We start from the raw sequence: 23948 nt of genomic DNA on the forward strand, positions 1-23948 counted from the left end.
TCAGTGATGAAACCAGCCACTGCTACCATGTATTGTTTACATGGAGTGTAGTGTTATATGACCCCTTATATCTGATTCAGTGATGAAACCAGCCACTGCTACCATGTATTGGTTCCATGGAGTGTAGTGTTATATGACCTCTTACATCTGGTTCAGTGATGAAACCAGCCATTGCTACTGTGTATTGTTTACATAGAGTGTAGTGTTATATGATCCCTTATATCTGGTTTAGTGATGACACCAGCCACTGCTACCATGTATTGATTCCATGGAGTGTAGTGTTATAGTAAGTAATGCCTTTATTGAAATCATATCCTGTTCAGGATCTGGATTTTTAAAATACAATAAAGTTTCAAATACATATAGAATGGCAAGACGAAAAATACAAATGAAGACAAAGTGAAAACATAATAAAATCAAATAAAAACGAAGAACAAGAAATGGTTAGAAAAAAACAAAACAGAAAAGGTATTTTAATAAGTTATATTAATTATAAAGCAGCTGGTATTTTTTGTTTATGAGTGTCATTTCTTAAATTGAAGCACTCAAAGATATATTTTGCCAAATGAATTAGTGATTGTTTATCTTTTGTTTTTAGAATGTCTACAGTGTTTTCAATATCAGATTTGTCAATTGTTGTAATGACCTTTGTGGTATGGAGGAACTTGTTTCTTAAATCAGCATAAAGAGAACATTTTAATAGAAAATGGCTTTCATCTTCTATTTGTTTTTCCTGACAGTAGTGGCATTTTCTCTCTTCTACTGTTTGGTTGATGTATCTTCCTGCCTCAATCTGCAATGTGTGCGCACTGATCCTTAGCTTAGTTAGAGCAGATCTGTGCGATGGGTTTTTAACATCTTCCAGATATTTTTCAAAATCGAAATTATGTTTTATCATTCTATAAGTTCTTAATTTATTTTTGCGATTTTTACCTTTGTTATCATTATATAGTGTCTCTTTAAAATGATTTTTGAACATTGATTTTAGATTGCTCTCAAGGGATGTAATGATTGTCTGTTTTTTATCAGCTGTCACAGTATCCAACATATGGTCCATGTTTGTAATATTAAATATGTTTTTAGCGTGGGACACCCAATTTTTTTATCCCTTTTGAGTCCATATCTTTACCTAGTCTGAAGGCCTCATAGATTAAAGTGTTACATGGTTTGTCAGAAATTCTGAGCCAATATTTTATTGTCTGTACAATGCTTGAGAAGGCAAGAGGATATCTTCCTAATTCCAGAAGGCAAGCTATATTTGATGCTTTGCAGTTAACTTTTAACAGAAATTTGCAAAATTTACTGTGTAATTTTTCCATAGGTAAATTAAAGTTGGACAGATTTTTTATATTAATATTTTCATTTGACCATATTTCACAGCAGTACAGCAACACTGGTTTAATTACAGAGTCAAACATTTTGAGATATATTTTAATTGGGATGTTTGTTTCGGGAAAAAATTGTTGCTTTAATTTGAAACATGCTTTCATAGCTCTGTTTGCGAGATCTTCCTGTGCTTTACAAAATTTACCTGAAGCACTCAGTTTGATGCCTAGGTATGAGTATGTAGGGACATTTTCTAGTTCTTGTTTGTCAATGCAAAATTTGTGTTTTTTGATGTGTTTACCCATTTTATTAAATATCATGATTTTGGATTTTGTAGTATTAATTTCTAATTTCCACTTTTTGCAGTAGGTTCCTAATGAGTTTAAAGCGTTATATGATCCATTATACCTGGTTCAGTGATGAAACCAGCCACTGCTACCATGTATTGTTTACATGGAGTGTAGTGTTATATGACCCCTTAAATATCTGGTTCAGTGATGAAACCAGCCACTGGTACCATGTATTGTTACTATGGTGTGTAGTGTTATATGATCCCTTATATCTGCTTCAGTGATGAAACCAGCCACTGCTACCATGTATTGTTTACATGAGATGTAGAGTTATATGAACACTTATCTCTAGTTTAGTGATGAAACCAGCCACTGCTACTGTGTATTGTTTACATGAGGTGTAGTGTTATATAAACACTTATCTCTAGTTTAGTGATGAAACCAGCCACTGCTACTGTGTATTGTTTACATGAGGTGTAGAGTTATATGAACACTTATCTCTAGTTTAGTGATGAAACCAGCCACTGCTAACATGTATTGTTTACATGAGGTGCAGTGTTATACGAACACTTATCTCTAGTTTAGTGATGAAACCAGCCTCTGCTAACATGTATTGTTTACATGAGGTGTAGAGTTATATGAACACTTATCTCTAGTTTAGTGATGAAACCAGCCACTGCTAACATGTATTGTTTACATGAGGTGTAGTGTTATATGAACACTTATCTCTAGTTCAGTGATGAAACCACCCACTGCTACTGTGTATTGTTTACATGAGGTGTAGTGTTATATGAACACCTACCTCCAGTTTAGTGATGAAACCAGCCACTGCTAACATGTATTGTTTACATGAGGTGTAGTGTTATATAAACACTTATCTCTAGTTTAGTGATGAAACCAGCCATTGCTACCATGTATTGTTTACATAGTGTAGTGTTATATAAACACTTATCTCTAGTTTAGTGATGAAACCAGCCATTGCTACCATGTATTGTTTACATAGAGTGTAGTGTTATATGAACACTTATCTCTAGTTTAGTGATGAAACCAGCCACTGCTACTGTGTATTGTTTACATGAGGTGTAGTGTTATATAAACACTTATCTCTAGTTTAGTGATGAAACCAGCCATTGCTACCATGTATTGTTTACATAGAGTGTAGTGTTATATGAACACTTATCTCTAGTTTAGTGATGAAACCAGCCACTGCTAACATGTATTGTTTACATGAGGTGTAGATTTATATGAACACTTATCTCTAGTTTAGTGATGAAACCAGCCACTGCTAACATGTATTGTTTACATGAGGTGTAGAGTTATATAAACACTTATCTCTAGTGACGAAACTGCCAGCCATTCATACCATGTGTGAGTGCACAATGTACTGTTTAATGGAGGTATGTACGGTACCCTCTAGAAGGCATTTGAGACCAGTTTTGAGACTCTCCCACAGAGGAAGATGCCGTTTGAGACCGTGTTTGAGACCGATTTAGAGACTCTCGGATGCCACATAGACCGGGAATGAGACCGTGTCTGAGACAAGCTTTAGAGACCGTCAATTCGCGCAGTCTGATTGGACAACCCTCTAACATCCGAAATTGTATTCTCTACTCTTTTCACCATAGATTTAGGAACAGAAAAATTGTTGACAGACTTGTTAGCTACGAGAAAATTAAGACGCTAAAAAAGAGAATAGTTTGACGACATACAAGACTGTATTATTATGATGTAGTGTATTCTGAAACATGAAGCTCGGAATATTTAGTAACTTTGTTGATTGTTTGTAGCAATTGACGTAATCGTTAACAAACCCGATATTATTCAATAAAACAGACGCAAAATTCACCCAATTAGCCAGTTAACGGGTAGTAACAATGGTCTGTGTCCATCGATAACGATCGTATTTGAGTTGCAAGTGTTTTTTTATTTGTCAATGCTAGGTTGGGGCGAGTCGTGGAGCTAAAAAAAAAATTTTTTAGCTCCATGGGTGAGTGGGAGTACGTCATAGTTTAGAGAAAAGTTCCGCGATTTGCGTTCCTTAAATAGTACTAAGTATCAACAGAGGTGCGTGAAACCGCAGCTACGGTGCCCAAAATAGCCGGCGTCCCGGCAACCAGGAGACGGCTGTTCATTTCCCTTTATCTGTAATTAGTTCTTGGCGCCATTGAGCAGCGAACGAAATTACGTTTGTTGAACGTTGGGTCGCATATGCACGAGTTCCTGTTTAGCGAGTTAACGTGTTTTTACCGATGATAACTACACTTCTGTGAATATTTCAACGCTGAGATGCCCATTTTCATTTTAACGAAACATATTACTACTGGTTTATATTTTGTGTCCATCTCTAATTTTATTTATACAAGTTAAAATGGTTAGGTTGAAGTGCTCGGGCTCGTACATCTATTTAGCCCTAAACCTCAAACCCAATACACAGCCCCTCTATCCCGGTCAAGCAACGCCAGACATTTTTTTTTGTTTCAATCCGGGTTGCGGTTAAACAAACTTCTTGCCCACGACAGGGATAGAGAAACTCGTCACAAAACATGTACTTTATTTCTTCATATATTCTATGACTTCGTGTTTATGGTTTATCTCGGAAATGTGTGCTCTGTGTCCGAACTACACCAGTAACAACCATTGTAGTTTTCGTGTCCATTGTGGCAAATTTAACACCTCTGTGAGGTGTGACTACTTTTGAAGCCTTCTATTGTTTTCACCACGGTTACTAAAAGCAGTTCCATGCTAAAAGAGACTGTAACCGTGTTTTCACGTAATCGGCGGCGCGTGACGCAGGAATAACCTTTTTACAGGCGTGACCACGCATTTTTACTGACGTAAAATAAAATATTTACCATGGCTGTCTGAATTTATGACAGACAATTATTCACACGTTCAGATGTTAACAGTGTGTGACTGTTAGTGAACAAGAGACCGGGCAAGAGACAGACTAACTCTACCATTAAACAATGAAGCAAACAATTGTCATCGAACTGTTATTGGCGAATACTAGTACATAATTTACTAACCATGGGCTTGGCGGAGCTTAGTATTCTGATTTGACTGATTATTCAACGACAGCAACTGTCAATCGTTCATTAAATGTAGATAGTCCTAATCTTTTGTTTATGTGTATAGTTACTGATTTGAGCCCTGTAAAGTGAAATAAACAATTCATTTTCGGTGACGAGGCAGCTTGTTGGAATCCGTATTCAAGTCGGGTATACTAGTATGCACAGTTCATTCTAAAGTGACACGATCTATGCTGCAATGTTCAATATATATATTCACTTACATAAATTACGTTGCGTAGAGTAAATCTCTTGTCTCTGAGCGACCACATTTTACCCCAGACATGGAGCTAGAAAAGGATCTCTTTTTACCTCCATGCCACTAAGAGAACTGTATATTCAAATAATATTTATGTTGATTGTCCTTGCATCATCTCAGACCCAGGTGAAATGAAACGCATTCGTTCACGGATTTGACCTACATGTATTATCATAGTTTAGCTGCTGTATTTTTTATGATTTGTATTTTCTTTTCTTTACTATACTGCGACCTCTGATGGCATAGTACTAGTAGTGTAATAAAGTTATTATTATTATTATTATTATTATTATTATTATTATTATTATTATTATTATTATTATTATTATTATTATTATTACTAATAATATTATCTTCCATAACCTCACATGCAAGAGTGTCTTGAATCGATTACCGGGTCGTAATATTTTTTTATCGTATTCACGTACGTGTTCGTGCCCATGCCTCATTTAATTATTTTGGCTAGGCTGCGCAACGACGAAAGAACATCAGCGGCGACATTGTTTCCATTTATACAGGAACTTGCTACAAAGTATCATCTAGGTTCCCACGCAATTTTGAATTTGATTGATAGGTCGTTCACCGTTGAGTGGAAACCCCGGAAAACACTAAACCAGTTGAAAAACACTAAACCTATTGAAAAAGACTAAACCTGTTGAAAAAGACTAAACCGTCGTGGGTTCTATTTCATGTTTTCGCTTTCTTTTAATCAAATATTCACTGGACGATTATGGTACACCCATAATACACCCTTTACCTCGGGTTTAGTGTTTTTATTGTCAGGTTTAGTGTTTTTCGACAGGTTTAGTGTTTTTCGACAGGTTTAGTGTTTTCCGGGGTTTCCACTCAACGGTCGTTCACGGACATCAGGCAGAGAAATACGAATTGTGAAACTGCTTAAGATTTCTTTCGCAGCCACAGGTTATCGTCTATTTTTTTGACAAACTAGAAAGAATTACAAACTATGCCGATCTAGTCAAACGCAAGAATGCGTAAATGTGCATTTTTATCGGATATATGTCAATTTGGCCCGAAACGCAATCACGGCAAAACTTGGTCGAGCAATATCACGACAAAATGTACTCTGTCCTTACTCATTTTGCATACGAAATTGTACGTGAATGTCTTATTGTAGTACTTCGTTGATCCACAGTCCCTCTAGAGGAATAGAGGGGGACTGTGGTTGATCACTATAAAAATAATCATTCTCGCTACGATCCGGAAATAATGAGATAGAACATTACCGACTAGCACGGCGGCAGCGAATCTCTTTCGCTTATTTATTCAGAATTATGTATATCATAACTACACAGGCAAAATTGTTGGGAACGGCTTCTGAATGTCGTTTATCGTTGACAAGTTGATTTCAACCGCCGGCTGTGTTTTCAAACAGACACTTTATATTCTGTCTGGTTTTGACGTTGCAAAGAAGTTCGTGTGTGTTTTCTTTCCTGTGATTCCTTTCATTGTATTGTCTAACACAAACAACGCACTCGTGGCGCTTTTTCACCTCATATGCAAAGTACCGGTAGGCATTTTGAAAACAATGTGGGTGGAGCTTTCAGTGCCGGCAAATTCGAAACTCAACGCTTTTGAAACCCATTTCTCCGGCAAAAGTAAATGCTCTAGCCGTAAAATTCACTACTATTTTTATTTATGGCTTCCCTGGACATTCACGGTGCCACTCCCGTTTGAAAAATAGAAAATATAATGCAATGAATCACTGTTTCTCGTGTTTTGTGGAACTTTTAGTCACCGTTGTTGATGTGGGTGAGGGCGACTCATTCGAATAATGAACTCCGCCCGCACCTGTTTATATACCATGTCGGTCTTTATAAGTTTAAACACGACCTTTTAGAAAACCCCAGACACCGAACGCGTTCAACCTGAAACATGTATATGCAAATAGTGACGTTAATATTAATACAATTACATGGCGAGATTATTACCAGAGTTCATAATACTAGTAATAAGATTGATTTGCATTGTAACCGTGGTGAAAACAATAGAAGGCTTCAAAAGTTGTCACACCTCACAGAGGTGTTAAATTTTCCACAATGGACACGAAAACTACAATGGTTGTTACTGATGTAGTTCGGTAACAGAGTTATTTTCCGATAGAAACCATAAACACGAATGCATAGAATATGTGGAGAAATAAAGTACATGTTTTGTGACAAGTTCCTCTATCCCTGCCGTGGACAAGAAGTTTGTTTAACCGCAACCCAGATTGAAAAAAAAAATGTCTGGCGTTGGCGTTGCTTGACCGGGATAGAGGGGCTGCGTATTGGGTCTGAGGTTTAGGGGTAAATAGAAGTACGAGCCCGAGCACTTCAACCTAATCATTTTAACTTGTATAAATAAAATTAGAGATGGACACGAAATATAAACCAGTAGTAATATGTTTCGTTAAAATGAGAATGGGCATATCAGCGTTGAAATAATCACAGAAGTGTAGTTATCATCGGTAAAAACACGTTAACTCGCTAAACAGGAACTCGTGCGACCCAACGTTCAACAAACGTAATCTCGTTCGTTGCTCATTGGCGCCAAGAACTAGATACAGCTTTTGGGAAATGAACAGCCGTCTCCCTGGTTGCCAGGACGCCGCCTTTTTTGGGCACCGCCAGCCAATGGTAGCTGCGGTTTTACGCACCTCTGTTGATACTTGATACTAACGGCGTAACGCAAATCGCGGAACTTTTCTCTAAATTATGACGTACTCCCACTCACCCATGGAGCTAAAAATCTTTCATTTCGCCCCAACCTAGCATTGACAAATAAAGAAACACTTGCAACTCAAATACGATCGTTAACGATGGCCACAGATCATTGTTACTATCCGTTAACTGGCTAATTGGGTGAATTTTGCGCCTGTTTTTCTGGATGATATCGGGTTTGTTAACGATTACGTCAATTGCTACAAACAATTAACACAGTTACTAAATATTCCCAGCTTCATATTTCAGAATACACTACATGTAAATCATAATACAGTCTTGTATGTCGTCAAACTATTCTCCAGATGAGATATTCATGTTGTTGTCACGTTTTCTTTTCTCTTTTTTTAGCGTTTTAATTTTCTCGTACGCTAATAAATCTATCGACAATTTTTCTGTTCCTAAATACATGGTGAAAAGAGTAGAATACAATTTTCTGATGTCAGATGGTTGTCCAATCAGACTGCGCGAATTGACGGTTTCTACAGCTGGTCTCAGACACGGTCTCATTTCCGGTCTGCAGGGCATCCGCGAGTCTCTAAAGCTGGTCTCAGACACGGTCTCATTCCCGGTCTATGTGGCATCCGAGAGTCTCTAAATCGGTCTCAAACACGGTCTCAAATGGCATCTTCCTCTGTGGGAGAGTCTCAAAACTGGTCTCAAATGCCTTCTAGAGGGTACCGTACATACCTCGTTTAATGGGTGTATATACAATTATATGACTTTCTAACCTTAGCTCCCATTTTTTTAACCAAAACCTGAATAACATTATTATATAATTTTCACAATAAGTGTATTGTTACATGGAACTGTTTATCAATTTTGATACTCACCTCAGTTCTAGCATGTATATCAGCTCCCAAAGTAAGACATTTTTCCACTGCAGCAATACCACCATACTGACATGCATAATGTAGTGGTGTATGGTCCCCCTATAAAATATAACAATGGTCATATTGTTCATTAATAGCGTAACTACTACAACTGAGTATAGTATGAGCATTCTCTGGAGATGACATCAGTGGTGTCTTTGTGTAGTTTTTTGTGATTATATCTTGTATCAGGATTTGAGATATTACTATTTGAAACACATTTATACTCATTCTACATAATATATCTCCACTTCACTTAGGCACAGAAAACAGGAAATGTAATTTGTTCTCATTGAGTATTACCTTGTCTTTTGCTTCCAAGTCTAATTGTGCATCAACTAATTTTTGAATAACATTCACATTACCTCCAATAGCTGCACTGTGCAAAACAGTAATGTTGTTCTAAAAATTGGCATAAAATAATTAAGGAACATATATTGTAGTGACTTGTTTTTGTCTGATGTCACCATTTTTTTTATCCATACAGTACTCATTCCGCCCAATCTCCCGCTTTTATCCCTTTTTTCCGACCGCATATCGCGTAATTTCCGACCGCTCGCTGCTTTCCGCCCGGAAACCGACCGCTTTTTTTCCCGCTCGCTCGCGTTCGCTTTTGTTCGCTCGCTCGCTCCTGCTATGGCTGGCTTCAGAAACATTGTCCGCTTGCCAACCGACCGCTGGAGTAACAATGATCGTACATTGTATGTATAAAACTTAGTTTTTATTCGTAATAAATTTAGGTTTTAATGACGATTCAAAACACAACGCCTATTGCTTCTCTGTTTTGGGAAGGGGACAAAGACGCCTTCAAATCACTTGACACATTGTAACGTTTGCTACGCAAGTCGAACTGTGACCTGTATTTACATATTTACGTCCTTGTGTGTGTAGTTCAAGCAGCTATATAACTGGTCAATCGCGATATGTATTGAGTACTAGTATTTGTGTGTTGTGTGTGTATTTCTGTGTGTGATTTTGACTAAATTTATTCCGAACGGCGCTCAAAATAATTTGACACTTTGTTATTTGCGAACGCAACTCACACTATGACCCTTACTCAATTTGCATAAGTAATACGAATGCTGTAGTCCAGAAAATCTATCGGTTAACCTTTGCTCGTGTCTGGGTGCGCAAAACAAAACTGCACGTATAATTATCGCATAGCTGAATTTCTACAAATCAATTGGACTTAAACTACTAGTATAATGACTGTGATGATTAATCGCTTGTCTGAGTTCATGCGGTGACGAATTATTGGATTGGCAGCAGCCGGACGAAAAATGAAAGAGATCTCGGAACAGTTAATTGTTGAGGAAAACAAAACAAACGCAGCCAGTGATACATTTTGAAAACAAAAATACAAAATGAACGCAATTAGAGGCGCCGACCACGCGCGTTGGAAATAAATAAAACGTGGTGTGACAGTCTTACCAAACTCTTTCACTCGCGCAATATAATTATGTTATTTCCCAAAGCACTTATATTTAATACATTGACGAAAAACACGGCAAGAAAAATGTAAATCAGGCTTGTAATTACTAGTAACTCTACTCGAACGCAATGTTGATCAGTGTAAAAGTGGATAAATTCGAACCGTCATCAAATTCAAAATTCAAGCGATTTCGTTGAATGTCAAAAATAAACTCTATGTTTAGAAAGACAAAAACAACACCATATTAGAGTGCAAAAAAGTTAGCAGCAAAAAACGAGAAGTGCATGTGGGAAAGCGATGAGTGAATTAGAGAAAAATTATGCTGATGTGATGTAGTATATTAGTCTTATTAGCATATTTCCCGCGCTTGTAGTTCACACATGCGCATTGTACCTGTTGGTTGGTGAAGCCATGTTTTGAATAAAGTAAAGTCTATCGATTGTTCCTGCAAACTTTGGTTTGTTTCATCTCTGCCTTACCACAGGCCACGACATGTGAGAACAAGCTATATACCCCGCGGAGTACTCGCTAACACATTGAGAAAATGTGCCATTTCAAAGGGCACCTTTACAAATAACGTGCAAACAAGGAACAGAGCTCGTGGTCCACCAAGGAAACTTAGCGATGACGCAGTTAGATGTATACGGCTGTTGAAAACAGAGACTCCTTCGATCTCATATAAGCAGGTTCACGTGGATGTATCATTTTCAACGTTTACCAACAACGCTATGATAATAAAGACATTGTGAAATTCTTTTGTTTTTATGTAGAAACATACAGTAATTTTACCAAGTAAAATCATTTATTAAAATTGTTGTTCATACATGAATTGCTGAACACACTGCATAGTTTGTAATTATGAAAAAAAAATTATGGGTACATGTGGAATACATTTCGTTATGAATTATTCTTAATATCAATTTCTAAATTATCTTGTCAAAATCAGGTTTTTTTTAGGGTTTTTCCCCCAAAACGAAAGAATAATAACCCCAACGGACCGTATTTTTGTGAAAGATTGGTATTTTTGTCCTGATTTGTAGGAATCTGAAAAACGCGTTTCACAACTTGTCTCTTATTTAGTTTTATGCGTCATTCAAGATGGCGGCCCCCATGTAGTAAATATCGTATTTATTTTATTACCACGTGTGCGCCAGCTGACTGTGTAAGTGAACTACGTACAGCTCATGGAAGTATTTCGCCCAGAGTTCGCAAAACGGAAAACCCTGCAAAATTTGAATCTTTTATTTTATAACGAGACATTGGGCGCAAAAATAAAAACCATAATTGTAATTCAACAAGTTTATGTAATGTGTTAGTCCGCTTGCCAGCCGCCTAGTTAAAAAACGCGATCTCCTATCAGGGGGAAATCTCTTTCTATCTGGGGTTCTCCACACTTGTCAGGGGGAATCTCGTCTCGTCTCTCTATCTCGTCCCCTTGAGGTACGGGATCGGGGAAGTCACTTATACTTTACAGTCAAATAAGACACACACAACGAAATACGTTTCAGCTCTCGTCTTAGTCGGTCAATCGAGCACTCTATAAGACACAGCGCCCTGGGGAAAAATTCCCAAGACTAACGCAAGGCTGACCCAAGACTCTCTTAGACTGCGTCAACACTCGCCCCAAGGCTCTCCAGGACTGCTCTCTCGACTGCGTCTGTCGTGGAGTATTCGTCAAGACCAACTCAAAACTCTCTTTATTCATTTTCAAAACTCTAGCCAATTACAAAACAGAAAAAAGACTCTAGGGCGTAACCTTCAATCATAAAGCCAATCACACTAAGTACTGAATACGTCATAACTTTTGATTAATCGTTCACTACATTAATAACTATGAATAGAAACTGTCAGAATCGCGACGGTTATCTGGTAATTAGTTCCAAATCACTGAGCCAAGTTCCGTCCAAAACTTCAAATAAGCCTAAACGATGACAGACATAACACAGCAATTCGCTAATAATCAGTTAATTAAGTCGGTTAACAGATATACGCAAAAACAAATTCATGACAGTTATATTAAGCCAACCGATAACAAAATTCAACCGAATTCGTCGTTTTTGTGTGGAAAAATCCCTTGCATACGAACACCTAATTACGCGAAGAACATAGAACACTAAGCCGGGGTATTTGAAACCGAAATTGGCATCTAAGCGTTAGGCCGTCGCTGATTGGCTGCTGTGCTGGAATGCCAATTTTTAGTTTCAAATACCCCGGCTTAGTGTTCTATGTTCTTCGCGTAATTAGGTGTTCGTATGCAAGGGATTTTTCCACACAAAAACGACGAATTCGGCCGAATTTTGTTATCGGTTGGCTTAATATAACCCCAACGGACCGTATTTTTGTGAAAGATTGGTATTTTTGTCCTGATTTGTAGGAATCTGAAAAACGCGTTTCACAACTTGTCTCTTATTTAGTTTTATGCGCCATTCAAGATGGCGGCCCCCATGTAGTAAATATCGTATTTATTTTATTACCACGTGTGCGCCAGCTGACTGTGTAAGTGAACTACGTACAGCTCATGGAAGTATTTCGCCCAGAGTTCGCAAAACGGAAAACCCTGCAAAATTTGAATCTTTTATTTTATAACGAGACATTGGGCGCAAAAATAAAAACCATAATTGTAATTCAACAAGTTTATGTAATGTGTTAGTTCGCTTGCCAGCCGCCTAGTTAAAAAACGCGATCTCCTATCAGGGGGAAATCTCTTTCTATCTGGGGTTCTCCACACTTGTCAGGGGGAATCTCGTCTCGTCTCTCTATCTCGTCCCCTTGAGGTACGGGATCGGGAAAGTCACTTTAACTTTACAGTCAAATAAGGCACACACAACGAAATACGTTTCAGCTCTCGTCTTAGTCGGTCAATCGAGCACTCTACAAGACACAGCGCCCTGGGGAAAAGTCCCCAAGACTATCCAAGGCTGACCCAAGACTCTCTTAGACTGCGTCAACACTCGCCCCAAGTCTCTCCAGGACTGCTCTAGACTTAGACTGCGTCTATTGTGGAGTACTCTTCAAGACCAACTCAAACTCTCTTTATTCATTTTCAAAACTCTAACCAATTACAAAGCAGTAAAAAGAATCTAAGGCGTAACCTTCAATCATAAAGCCAATCATACTAAGTACTGAATACGTCATATCTTTTGATTAATCGTTCACTACATTAATAACTATGGATGTAAACTGTCAGAATCGCGACGGATATCTCGTAATTAGTTCCAAATCACTGAGCCAAGTTCCGTCCAAAACTTCAAATAGACCTACACGATGACGGACATAACACAGCAATTCGCTAATAATCAGTTAATTAAGTCGGTCAACAGATACGCAAAAACAAATTCATGACACTCCATTGATGTCGGCTTCGACAACTTCGGACAAGTAAGATGGGCGCTGGCCGACATTACATTTGCAAGTATTGTATTTGTTTGACAAATTGTACACTACGGTCATTCTATAACAATCGATTGGTCTTTTTTTTCACAGTCTTACTATTCCTGCAGATATTCTTCAATTGTTATATTTTAACATAACTACAACCATAGACCCTCCAGTAGAGGGTCTATGCTACAACTTGACCCGTGTTAAACCCAAACCATGCGTGCATGACAACCGTCACCCTACACACGGTTACTCAACGAATACCGTACTCTACAGTAGACATTTTTCGCTCTCCACCAAAAATAGAATGGTTTTATTTCATATTAGTTGTGTCTGTGTCAGTGCCGTATTTGATTTCACATGTTTGGTTCGATCTTGTTTATGGTGGACATTATTACTACGCGTATGTATTATTACCAATTTTATATGGCCGTGTGATCCACCGTAATTTTTCAACGGACGTTCTATAAATTTCTGATTGTATTTATTCTTATTTTAACATCATAAAAACAAAAATGATACACTTGTACATGAAACAGTAGGTAATGAACTGTAAATGCGGGCGGTTGCGCTGTCAGGCGAGCGGATACTTCCGGATTTTCGCGGGCAAAAAAAAATGGTACGGTCGAAATGAACAAAGCGAGCGAAAAAAAAGCGATTGAAATCCGGAAGCGGGCGGGCGGTTGGGCGAAATGAGTACTGTAAGAAATGCAAATTTAAATGCATCAACAATAGTGATACGATTACAAAGCGTTTACATGGTGTATAGGGTTACATGATCCCTTATCTCTGGCTCAGTGATGAAACCATCTACTGTCATTATGTATGGGCTGGCCAGTATCATAGAGTGTGTAGTGTTATATGACTACTTATCTCTGCTTCAGTGAAGAAACAAGGCACTGCTACCATGTATTGTTTACATGGTGTGTAGTGTTTTATGACACCTAATCTCCAGTTTAGTAATGAAACCAGCCACTGCTACTGTGTATTGTTTACATGAGGTGTAGTTATATAAACACTTATCTCTAGTTAAGTGATGAAACCAGGCTACTGCTACTGTGTATTGTTTACATGAGGTGTAGTGTTATATGAACACTTATCTCTAGTTTAGTGATGAAATCAGCCACTGCTACTGTGTATTGTTTACATGAGGTGTAGTGTTATATAAACATTTATCTCTAGTTTAGTTATGAAACCAGCCACTGCTAACATGTATTGTTTACATAAGGTGTAGTGTTATATAAACACTTATCTCTAGTTTAGTGATGAAACCAGCCACTGCTACTGTGTATTGTTTACATGAGGTGTAGTGTTATATGAACACTTATCTCTAGTTTAGTGATGAAACCAGCCACTGCTACTGTGTATTGTTTACATAAGGTGTAGTGTTATATAAACACTTATCTCTAGTTTAGTGATGAAACCAGCCACTGCTACTGTGTATTGTTTACATGAGGTGTAGTGTTATATAAACACTTATCTCTAGTTTAGTGATGAAACCAGCCACTGCTACTGTGTATTGTTTACATGAGGTGTAGTGTTATATAAACATTTATCTCTAGTTATGAAACCAGCCACTGCTACTGTGTATTGTTTACATGAGGTGTAGTGTTATATGAACACTTATCTCTAGTTTAGTGATGAAACCAGCCACTACTACTGTGTATTGTTTACATGGAGTGTAGTGTTATATGAACACTTATCTCTAGTTTAGTGATGAAATCAGCCACTGCTACTGTGTATTGTTTACATGAGGTGTAGTGTTATATAAACATTTATCTCTAGTTTAGTTATGAAACCAGCCACTGCTACTATGTATTGTTTACATGAGATGTAGTGTACGTTATATGAACACTTATCTCTAGTTTAGTGATGAAACCAGCCACTGCTAACATGTATTGTTACATGAGATGTACTGTTATATGAACACTTATCTCTAGTTTAGTGATGAAACTTCCAGCCATTCTTACCATGTGTGAGTGCACCATGTACTGTTTAATTGGTGTATATACAATTGTATGACTTTCTAACCTTAGCTCCCATTTTTAACCAAAACCTACATTACATTATATAATTTTCACAATAAGTGTATTGTTACATGAAACTGTTTATCAATTTTGATACTCACCTCATTTCTAGCATGTATATCAGCTCCCAAAGTAAGACATTTTTCGACTGCAGCAATACCACCATACTGACATGCATGATGCAGTGGTGTACTGCCCCCCTATAAAATATAACAATGGTCATATTGTTGATTATTAACGTAACCACTACAACTGAGTATAGCATGAGCATTCTCTGAAGATAACATCGGTGGTGTCTTTGTATAGTTTTTTGTGATTATATCATGTTTCAGAGTTTGAGATATTGCTATATGAAACACAATTATACTCATTCTACATAATATATCTCCACTTCACTTGGGCACAGAAAACAGGAAATGTAATTTGTTCTCATTGAGTATTACCTTGTCTTTTGCTTCCAAGTCTAATTGTGCATCAACTAATTTTTGAATAACAGTCACATTACCTCCAATAGCTGCACTGTGCAAAACAGTAGTGTTGTCCTAAATTGGCATAAAATTAGCATAAAATAAATAAGCAACATATACAGTAGTGATTTTTTTTGTCTGATGTCACCAAATTTTCCATCCATAGGAAACGCACATTCAAAATGCATCAATAATAGAGATAGGATTACAAAGTTTTTACTTGGTGTATAGTGTTACGTGATTCCTTATCTCTAGCTCAGTGATGAATCCATCTACTCTCATTATGTATGGGCTGGGCGGTATCATGGAGTGTGTAGTGTTGAATGAATCCTTATCTCTACTTCAGTGGAGAAACAAGCCACTGCTACCATGGAGTGTAGTGTTAAATGACACCTTATCTCTAGTTTAGTGATGAAACCACCCACTGCTACTGTGTATTGTTTACATGAGGTGTAGTATTATATGAACACTTATCTCTAGTTTAGTGATGAAACCAGCCACAGCTACTGTGTATTGTTTACATGAGGTGTAGTGTTATATGAACACTTATCTCTAGTTTAGTGATGAAACCAGCCACTGCTAACATGTATTGTTTACATGAGGTGTAGTGTTATATGAACACTTATCTCTAGTTTAGTGATGAAACCAGCCACTGCTACTGTGTATTGTTTACATGAGGTGTAGTGTTATATAAACATTTATCTCTAGTTTAGTTATGAAACCAGCCACTGCTACTGTGTATTGTTTACATGAGGTGTAGTGTTATATGAACACTTATCTCTAGTTTAGTGATGAAACCAGCCACTGCTAATGTGTATTGTTTACATGGAGTGTAGTGTTATATGAACACTTATCTCTAGTTTAGTGATGAAACCAGCCACTGCTACTGTGTATTGTTTACATGGAGTGTAGTGTTATATGAACACTTATCTCTAGTTTAGTGATGAAACCAGCCATTGCTACTGTGTATTGTTTACATGAGGTGTAGTGTTATATAAACATTTATCTCTAGTTTAGTTATGAAACCAGCCACTGCTACTGTGTATTGTTTACATGAGGTGTAGTGTTATATGAACACTTATCTCTAGTTTAGTGATGAAACCAGCCACTGCTACTGTGTATTGTTTACATGAGGTGTAGTGTTATATAAACACTTATCTCTAGTTTAGTGATGAAACCAGCCACTGCTAATGTGTATTGTTTACATGGAGTGTAGTGTTATATGAACACTTATCTCTAGTTTAGTGATGAAACCAGCCACTGCTACTGTGTATTGTTTACATGGAGTGTAGTGTTATATAAACATTTATCTCTAGTTTAGTTATGAAACCAGCCACTGCTACTGTGTATTGTTTACATGAGGTGTAGTGTTATATAAACATTTATCTCTAGTTTAGTTATGAAACCAGCCACTGCTACTATGTATTGTTTACATGAGATGTAGTGTACGTTATATGAACACTTATCTCTAGTTTAGTGATGAAACCAGCCACTGCTAACATGTATTGTTACATGAGATGTACTGTTATATGAACACTTATCTCTAGTTTAGTGATGAAACCAGCCACTGCTACTGTGTATTGTTTACATGAGGTGTAGTGTTATATAAACATTTATCTCTAGTTTAGTTATGAAACCAGCCACTGCTACTATGTATTGTTTACATGAGATGTAGTGTACGTTATATGAACACTTATCTCTAGTTTAGTGATGAAACCAGCCGCTGCGACTGTGTATTGTTTCCATGGAGTGTAGAGTTATATTAACACTTATCGCATTAAGTTTAGTCATAAAACTACCACCCATTCTTACAATGTGTGAGTGCACCATGTACTGTTTAATTGGTGTATATACAATTGTATGACTTTCTAACCTTAGCTCCCATTTTTAACCAAAACCTACATTACATTATATAATTTTCACAATAAGTGTATTGTTACATGAAACTGTTTATCAATTTTGATACTCACCTCATTTCTAGCATGTATATCAGCTCCCAAAGTAAGACATTTTTCGACTGCAGCAATACCACCATACTGACATGCATGATGCAGTGGTGTACTGCCCCCCTATAAAATATAACAATGGTCATATTGTTCATTATTAACGTAACCACTACAACTGAGTATAGCATGAGCATTCTCTGAAGATAACATCGGTGGTGTCTTTGTATAGTTTTTTGTGATTATATCATGTTTCAGAGTTTGAGATATTGCTATATGAAACACAATTATACTCATTCTAGATAATATATCTCCACTTCACTTAGGCACAGAAAACAGGAAATGTAATTTGTTCTCATTGAGTATTACCTTGTCTTTTGCTTCCAAGTCTAATTGTGCATCAACTAATTTTTGAATAACAGTCACATTACCTCCAATAGCTGCACTGTGCAAAACAGTCGTGTTGTCCTAAATTGGCATAAAATTAGCATAAAATAAATAAGCAACATATACAGTAGTGATTTTTTTTGTCTGATGTCACCAAATTTTCCATCCATAGGAAACGCACATTCAAAATGCATCAATAATAGAGATAGGATTACAAAGTTTTTACTTGGTGTATAGTGTTACGTGATTCCTTATCTCTAGCTCAGTGATGAAACCATCTACTCTCATTATGTATGGGCTGGGCGGTATCATGGAGTGTGTAGTGTTTAATGAATCCTTATCTCTACTTCAATGGAGAAACAAGCCACTGCTAACATGGAGTGTAGTGTTAAATTGACACCTTATCTCTAGTTTAGTGATGAAACCACCCACTGCTACTGTGTATTGTTTACATGAGGTGTAGTGTTATATAAACACTTATCTCTAGTTTAGTGATGAAACCAGCCACTGCTACTGTGTATTGTTTACATGAGGTGTAGTGTTATATAAACACTTATCTCTAGTTTAGTGATGAAACCACCCACTGTTACTATGTATTGTTTACATGAGGTGTAGTATTATATGAACACTTATCTCTAGTTTAGTGATGAAACCAGCCACTGCTACCATGTATTGTTTACATGAGGTATAGTGTTATATGAACACTTATCTCTAGTTTAGTGATGAAATCACCCACTGCTACTCTGTATTGTTTACATGAGGTGTAGTGTTATATAAACACTTATCTCTAGTTTAGTGATGAAACCAGCCACTGCTAACATGTATTGTTTACATGAGGTGTAGTGTTATATGAACACTTATCTCTAGTTTAGTGATGAAACCAGCCACTGCTACTGTGTATTGTTTACATGAGGTGTAGTGTTATATGAACACTTATCTCTAGTTTAGTGATGAAACCAGCCACTGCTAACATGTATTGTTTACATGAGGTGTAGTGTTATATGAACACGTATCTCTAGTTTAGTGATGAAACCAGCCACTGCTACTGTGTATTGATTACATGAGGTGTAGTGTTATATAAACACTTATCTCTAGTTTAGTGATGAAACCAGCCACTGCTAACATGTATTGTTTACATGAGGTGTAGAGTTTTATGAACACTTATATCTGGTTCAGTGGTAAAACCAGCCACTACTACCATGTATTGTTTCCATGGAGTGTAGTGTTATATGATCCCTTATATCTAGTTCAGTGATGAAACCAGCCACTGCTATTGTGTATTGTTTACATGAGGTGTAGTGTTATATGGACACTTAGCTCTAGTTTAGTGATGAAACCAGCCACTGCTACTGTGTATTGTTTACATGAGGTGTAGTGTTATATGAACACTTATCTCTAGTTTAGTGATGAAACCAGCCACTGCTACTGTGTATTGTTTACATGAGGTGTAGTGTTATGCGAACACTTATCTCTAGTTAAGTGATGAAACCAGCCACTGCTAACATGTATTGTTTCCATGGAGTGTAGTGTTATATGATCCCTTATATCTGGTTGTATTGTTTCCATGGAGTGTAATGTTATATGATCGTTCATATCTGGTTCAGTGGTCAATCCAGCCACTGCTACCATGTATTGATTCCATGGAGTTTAGTGCTGTATGACCCTTTATATCTGGTTCAGTGATGAAACCAGCCACTGCTACCATGTATTGTTTCCATTGAGTGTAGTGTTATATGATCCCTTATATCTGGTTCAGTGATGAAACCAGCCACTGCTACCATGTATTGATTCCATGGAGTGTAGTGTCAAATGACACCTTATCTCTAGTTTAGTGATGAAACCAGCCACTGCTACTGTGTATTGTTTACATGAGGTGTAGTGTTATATAAACACTTATCTCTAGTTTAGTGATGAAACCAGCCACTGCTACTGTGTATTGTTCACATGAGGTGTAGTGTTATATAAACACTTATCTCTAGTTTAGTGATGAAACCAGCCACTGCTACTGTGTATTGTTCACATGAGGTGTAGTGTTATATGAACACTTATCTCTAGTTTAGTGATGAAACCAGCCATTGCTACTGTGTATTGTTTACATGAGGTGTAGTGTTATATAAACACTTATCTCTAGTTTAGTGATGAAACCAGCCACTGCTACTGTGTACTGTTCACATGAGGTGTAGTGTTATATAAACACTTATCTCTAGTTTAGTGATGAAACCAGCCATTGCTACTCTGTATTGTTTCCATGGAGTGTAGTGTTATATGATCCCTTATATCTGGTTCAGTGGTGAATCCAGCCACTGCTACCATGTATTGATTCCATGGAGTGTAGTGTTATATGATCCCTTATATCTGGTTCAGTGATGAAACCAGCCACTGCTACCATGTATTGATTCCATGGAGTGTAGTGTTATATGATCCCTCATATCTGGTTCAGTGATGAATCCAGCCACTGCTACCATGTATTATTTCCATGGAGTGTAGTGTTATATGATCCCTCATATCTGGTTCAGTGATGAAACCAGCCACTGCTACTGTGTATTGTTTACATGAGGTGTAGTGTTTTTGAACGCTTATCTCTAGTTTAGTGATGCAACCAGCCACTGCTACCATGTATTGATTCCATGGAGTGTAGTGTTATATGATCCCTTATATCTGGTTCAGTGATGAAACCAGCCACTGCTAACATGTATTGTTTACATGAGGTATAGTGTTATATAAACACTTATCTCTAGTTTAGTGATGAAACCAGCCACTGCTACTGTGTATTGTTTACATGAGGTGTAGTATTATATGAACACTTATCTCTAGTTTAGTGATGAAACCAGCCACTGCCACCATGTATTGTTTCCATGGAGTGTAGTGTTATATGATCCCTTATATCTGGTTCAGTGATGAAACCAGCCACTGCTAACATGTATTGTTTACATGAGGTATAGTGTTATATAAACACTTATCTCTAGTTTAGTGATGAAACCAGCCACTGCTACTGTGTATTGTTTCCATGGAGTGTAGTGTTATATGATCCCTCATATCTGGTTCAGTGGTGAAACCAGCCACTGCTACCATGTATTGTTTACATGAGGTGTAGTGTTTTTGACTCCCATGTGCGAAGCACAAAATGGGAGTCTTTGCAGTTAGTGTGTCTGTATGTGTGTGTGTATGTGTGTATGTGTGTATGTGTGTGTGTGTGTATGTGTGTCCGACTGTTCCACTGCTATCTCAAGAACCATACATCGGTTTTTGATGAAACTTGGTGCATAGATGCTCTGGGCCAATGCGCAGATTTGATTAGGTTTTGGTAAAAATCCATGCTCGTTAATTATCTAATTTGCATGATAATTAGCTAATTTTTAGCTGTTCTATGACTGTTCAACTGATATCTAAAGAACCACTCATTGGATTTTGATGAAACTTGGTACATAGATGCTCTGAACATATGCGCAGATTTGATTAATTTTTGGTAAAAATCCGTGCATATTAATTACCTAATTTGCATGATAATTAGCTATTTTTTAGTGGTTCCATGACTGTTCCACTGATATCTAAACAACCACTCATTGGATTTTGATGAAACTTGGTACATAGATGCTCTGAACTAATGCTAGGTTTTGATTAGTTTTTGGTAATAATCCGTGGATACTAATTACCTAATTTGCATAATGATTAGTCAATTTTCGGTTTTTCCACTGATATCTCAAGTACTAATCATCACATTTCAATGAAACTTGGTACATAGATGTCATACGACACTGCACAGACCTGATAGTTTTTATGGTAATATCAGTACATATTAATTACCTAATTTGCATAATTAATTAATTTTCAGCATTTGATCTAAGTAGTTAGCATTACATTTCAATGAAACTTGGTACTTACATACTCAAGGACTATGCAGAGATTGATTGTTTTCGATAAATATTTGTGCATATTAATCACCTAATTTGCATAATTAGTTAATTTTCAGCTTTTCCACGGGTATCTCAAGTACTAATCATCGCATTTCAATGAAACTTGGTACATAGATCCTTTAGGACTATGCAGAGACCTGTATAGTTTTAGGGTAAATAATTGTGCATATTAATTACCTAATTTGCATAATTAATTTTCAGCTTTTCTACTGATATCTAAAGTACTAATCATCACATTTCAATGAATCTAGAATTATGCAGACCCAATTAGTTTCCGGTAAATATTTGTGCATATTAATCACCTAATTTGTATAATTAACCAACTTTCACACTGATATCTCAGGTACTATACATCACATATCAATGAATGTACATGGATGCTGTAGGACAATAGACAGACCTGAATAATTGTGGGTTAAAATCTGTACATATTAATTACCTAATTTGCATAATTAACCAATTTTAAGCTTTCACACTGATATCTAAAGTACCGTAAAAACTCCAAAATTTCGACCGGTTTTAAATAATTGGTGTTAGATATGTGACGTGTTTTTAGAGTCAAAATTAAGGTGCATTTTCGGACGGTCGAATTTTTCAGAATAGAAATCAGCAAATGAAAAAATGGGGATGATAGACAGTGTGCTTCATTAGTTTTTGACTCCCATGTGCGAAGCACAAAATGGGAGTCTTTGCAGTTAGTGTGTCTGTATGTGTGTGTGTATGTGTGTATGTGTGTATGTGTGTATGTGTGTATGTGTGTGTGTGTGTATGTGTGTCCGACTGTTCCACTGCTATCTCAAGAACCATACATCGGTTTTTGATGAAACTTGGTGCATAGATGCTCTGGGCCAATGCGCAGATTTGATTAGGTTTTGGTAAAAATCCATGCTCGTTAATTATCTAATTTGCATGATAATTAGCTAATTTTTAGCTGTTCTATGACTGTTCCACTGATATCTAAAGAATCACTCATTGGATTTTGATGAAACTTGGTACATAGATGCTCTGAACATATGCGCAGATTTGATTAATTTTTGGTAAAAATCCGTGCATATTAATTACCTAATTTGCATGATAATTAGCTATTTTTTAGTGGTTCCATGACTGTTCCACTGATATCTAAACAACCACTCATTGGATTTCGATGAAACTTGGTACATAGATGCTCTGAACTAATGCTAGGTTTTGATTAGTTTTTGGTAATAATCCGTGGATACTAATTACCTAATTTGCATAATGATTAGTCAATTTTCGGTTTTCCCACTGATATCTCAAGTACTAATCATCACATTTCAATGAAACTTGGTACATAGATGTCATACGACACTGCACAGACCTGATAGTTTTTATGGTAATATCAGTACATATTAATTATCTAATTTGCATAATTAATTAATTTTCAGCATTTGATATAAGTAGTTAGCATTACATTTCAATGAAACTTGGTACTTACATACTCAAGGACTATGCAGAGATTGATTGTTTTCGATAAATATTTGTGCATATTAATCACCTAATTTGCATAATTAGTTAATTTTCAGCTTTTCCACGGGTATCTCAAGTACTAATCATCGCATTTCAATGAAACTTGGTACATAGATCTTTTAGGACTATGCAGAGACCTGATTAGTTTTGGGGTAAATAATTGTGCATATTAATTACCTAATTTGCATAATTAATTTTCAGCTTTTCTACTGTTATCTAAAGTACTAATCATCACATTTCAATGTATCTAGAATTATGCAGACCCAATTAGTTTCCGGTAAATATTTGTGCATATTAATCACCTAATTTGCATAATTAACCAACTTTCACACTGATATCTCAGGTACTATACATCACATATCAATGAATGTACATGGATG

General features: G+C 36.8%; 1 protein-coding gene across 1 annotated transcript in view; it reads right to left on the reverse strand.

Moving 5' to 3' along the window:
• Positions 1–18457, reverse strand: part of LOC146731532 (uncharacterized) — a 30919-nt gene extending 12462 nt beyond the window's left edge. The window contains exons 1-6 of the mRNA XM_085493328.1: positions 18413–18457; positions 18152–18250; positions 17810–17908; positions 15816–15914; positions 15474–15572; positions 8497–8595 (exon numbers count right to left, since the gene is read on the reverse strand). Coding sequence (XP_085349454.1) covers positions 8497–8595; positions 15474–15572; positions 15816–15914; positions 17810–17908; positions 18152–18250; positions 18413–18457 — 540 coding nt within the window. The remainder of the gene's footprint in view (positions 1–8496; positions 8596–15473; positions 15573–15815; positions 15915–17809; positions 17909–18151; positions 18251–18412) is intronic.
• Positions 18458–23948: the final 5491 nt, after the last annotated feature.

The sequence above is a fragment of the Saccoglossus kowalevskii genome, chromosome 18 (assembly GCF_978046115.1).
Source record: "Saccoglossus kowalevskii chromosome 18, keSacKowa6.1, whole genome shotgun sequence".
In the NCBI taxonomy this organism is placed as follows: Eukaryota; Metazoa; Hemichordata; class Enteropneusta; family Harrimaniidae; genus Saccoglossus; species Saccoglossus kowalevskii.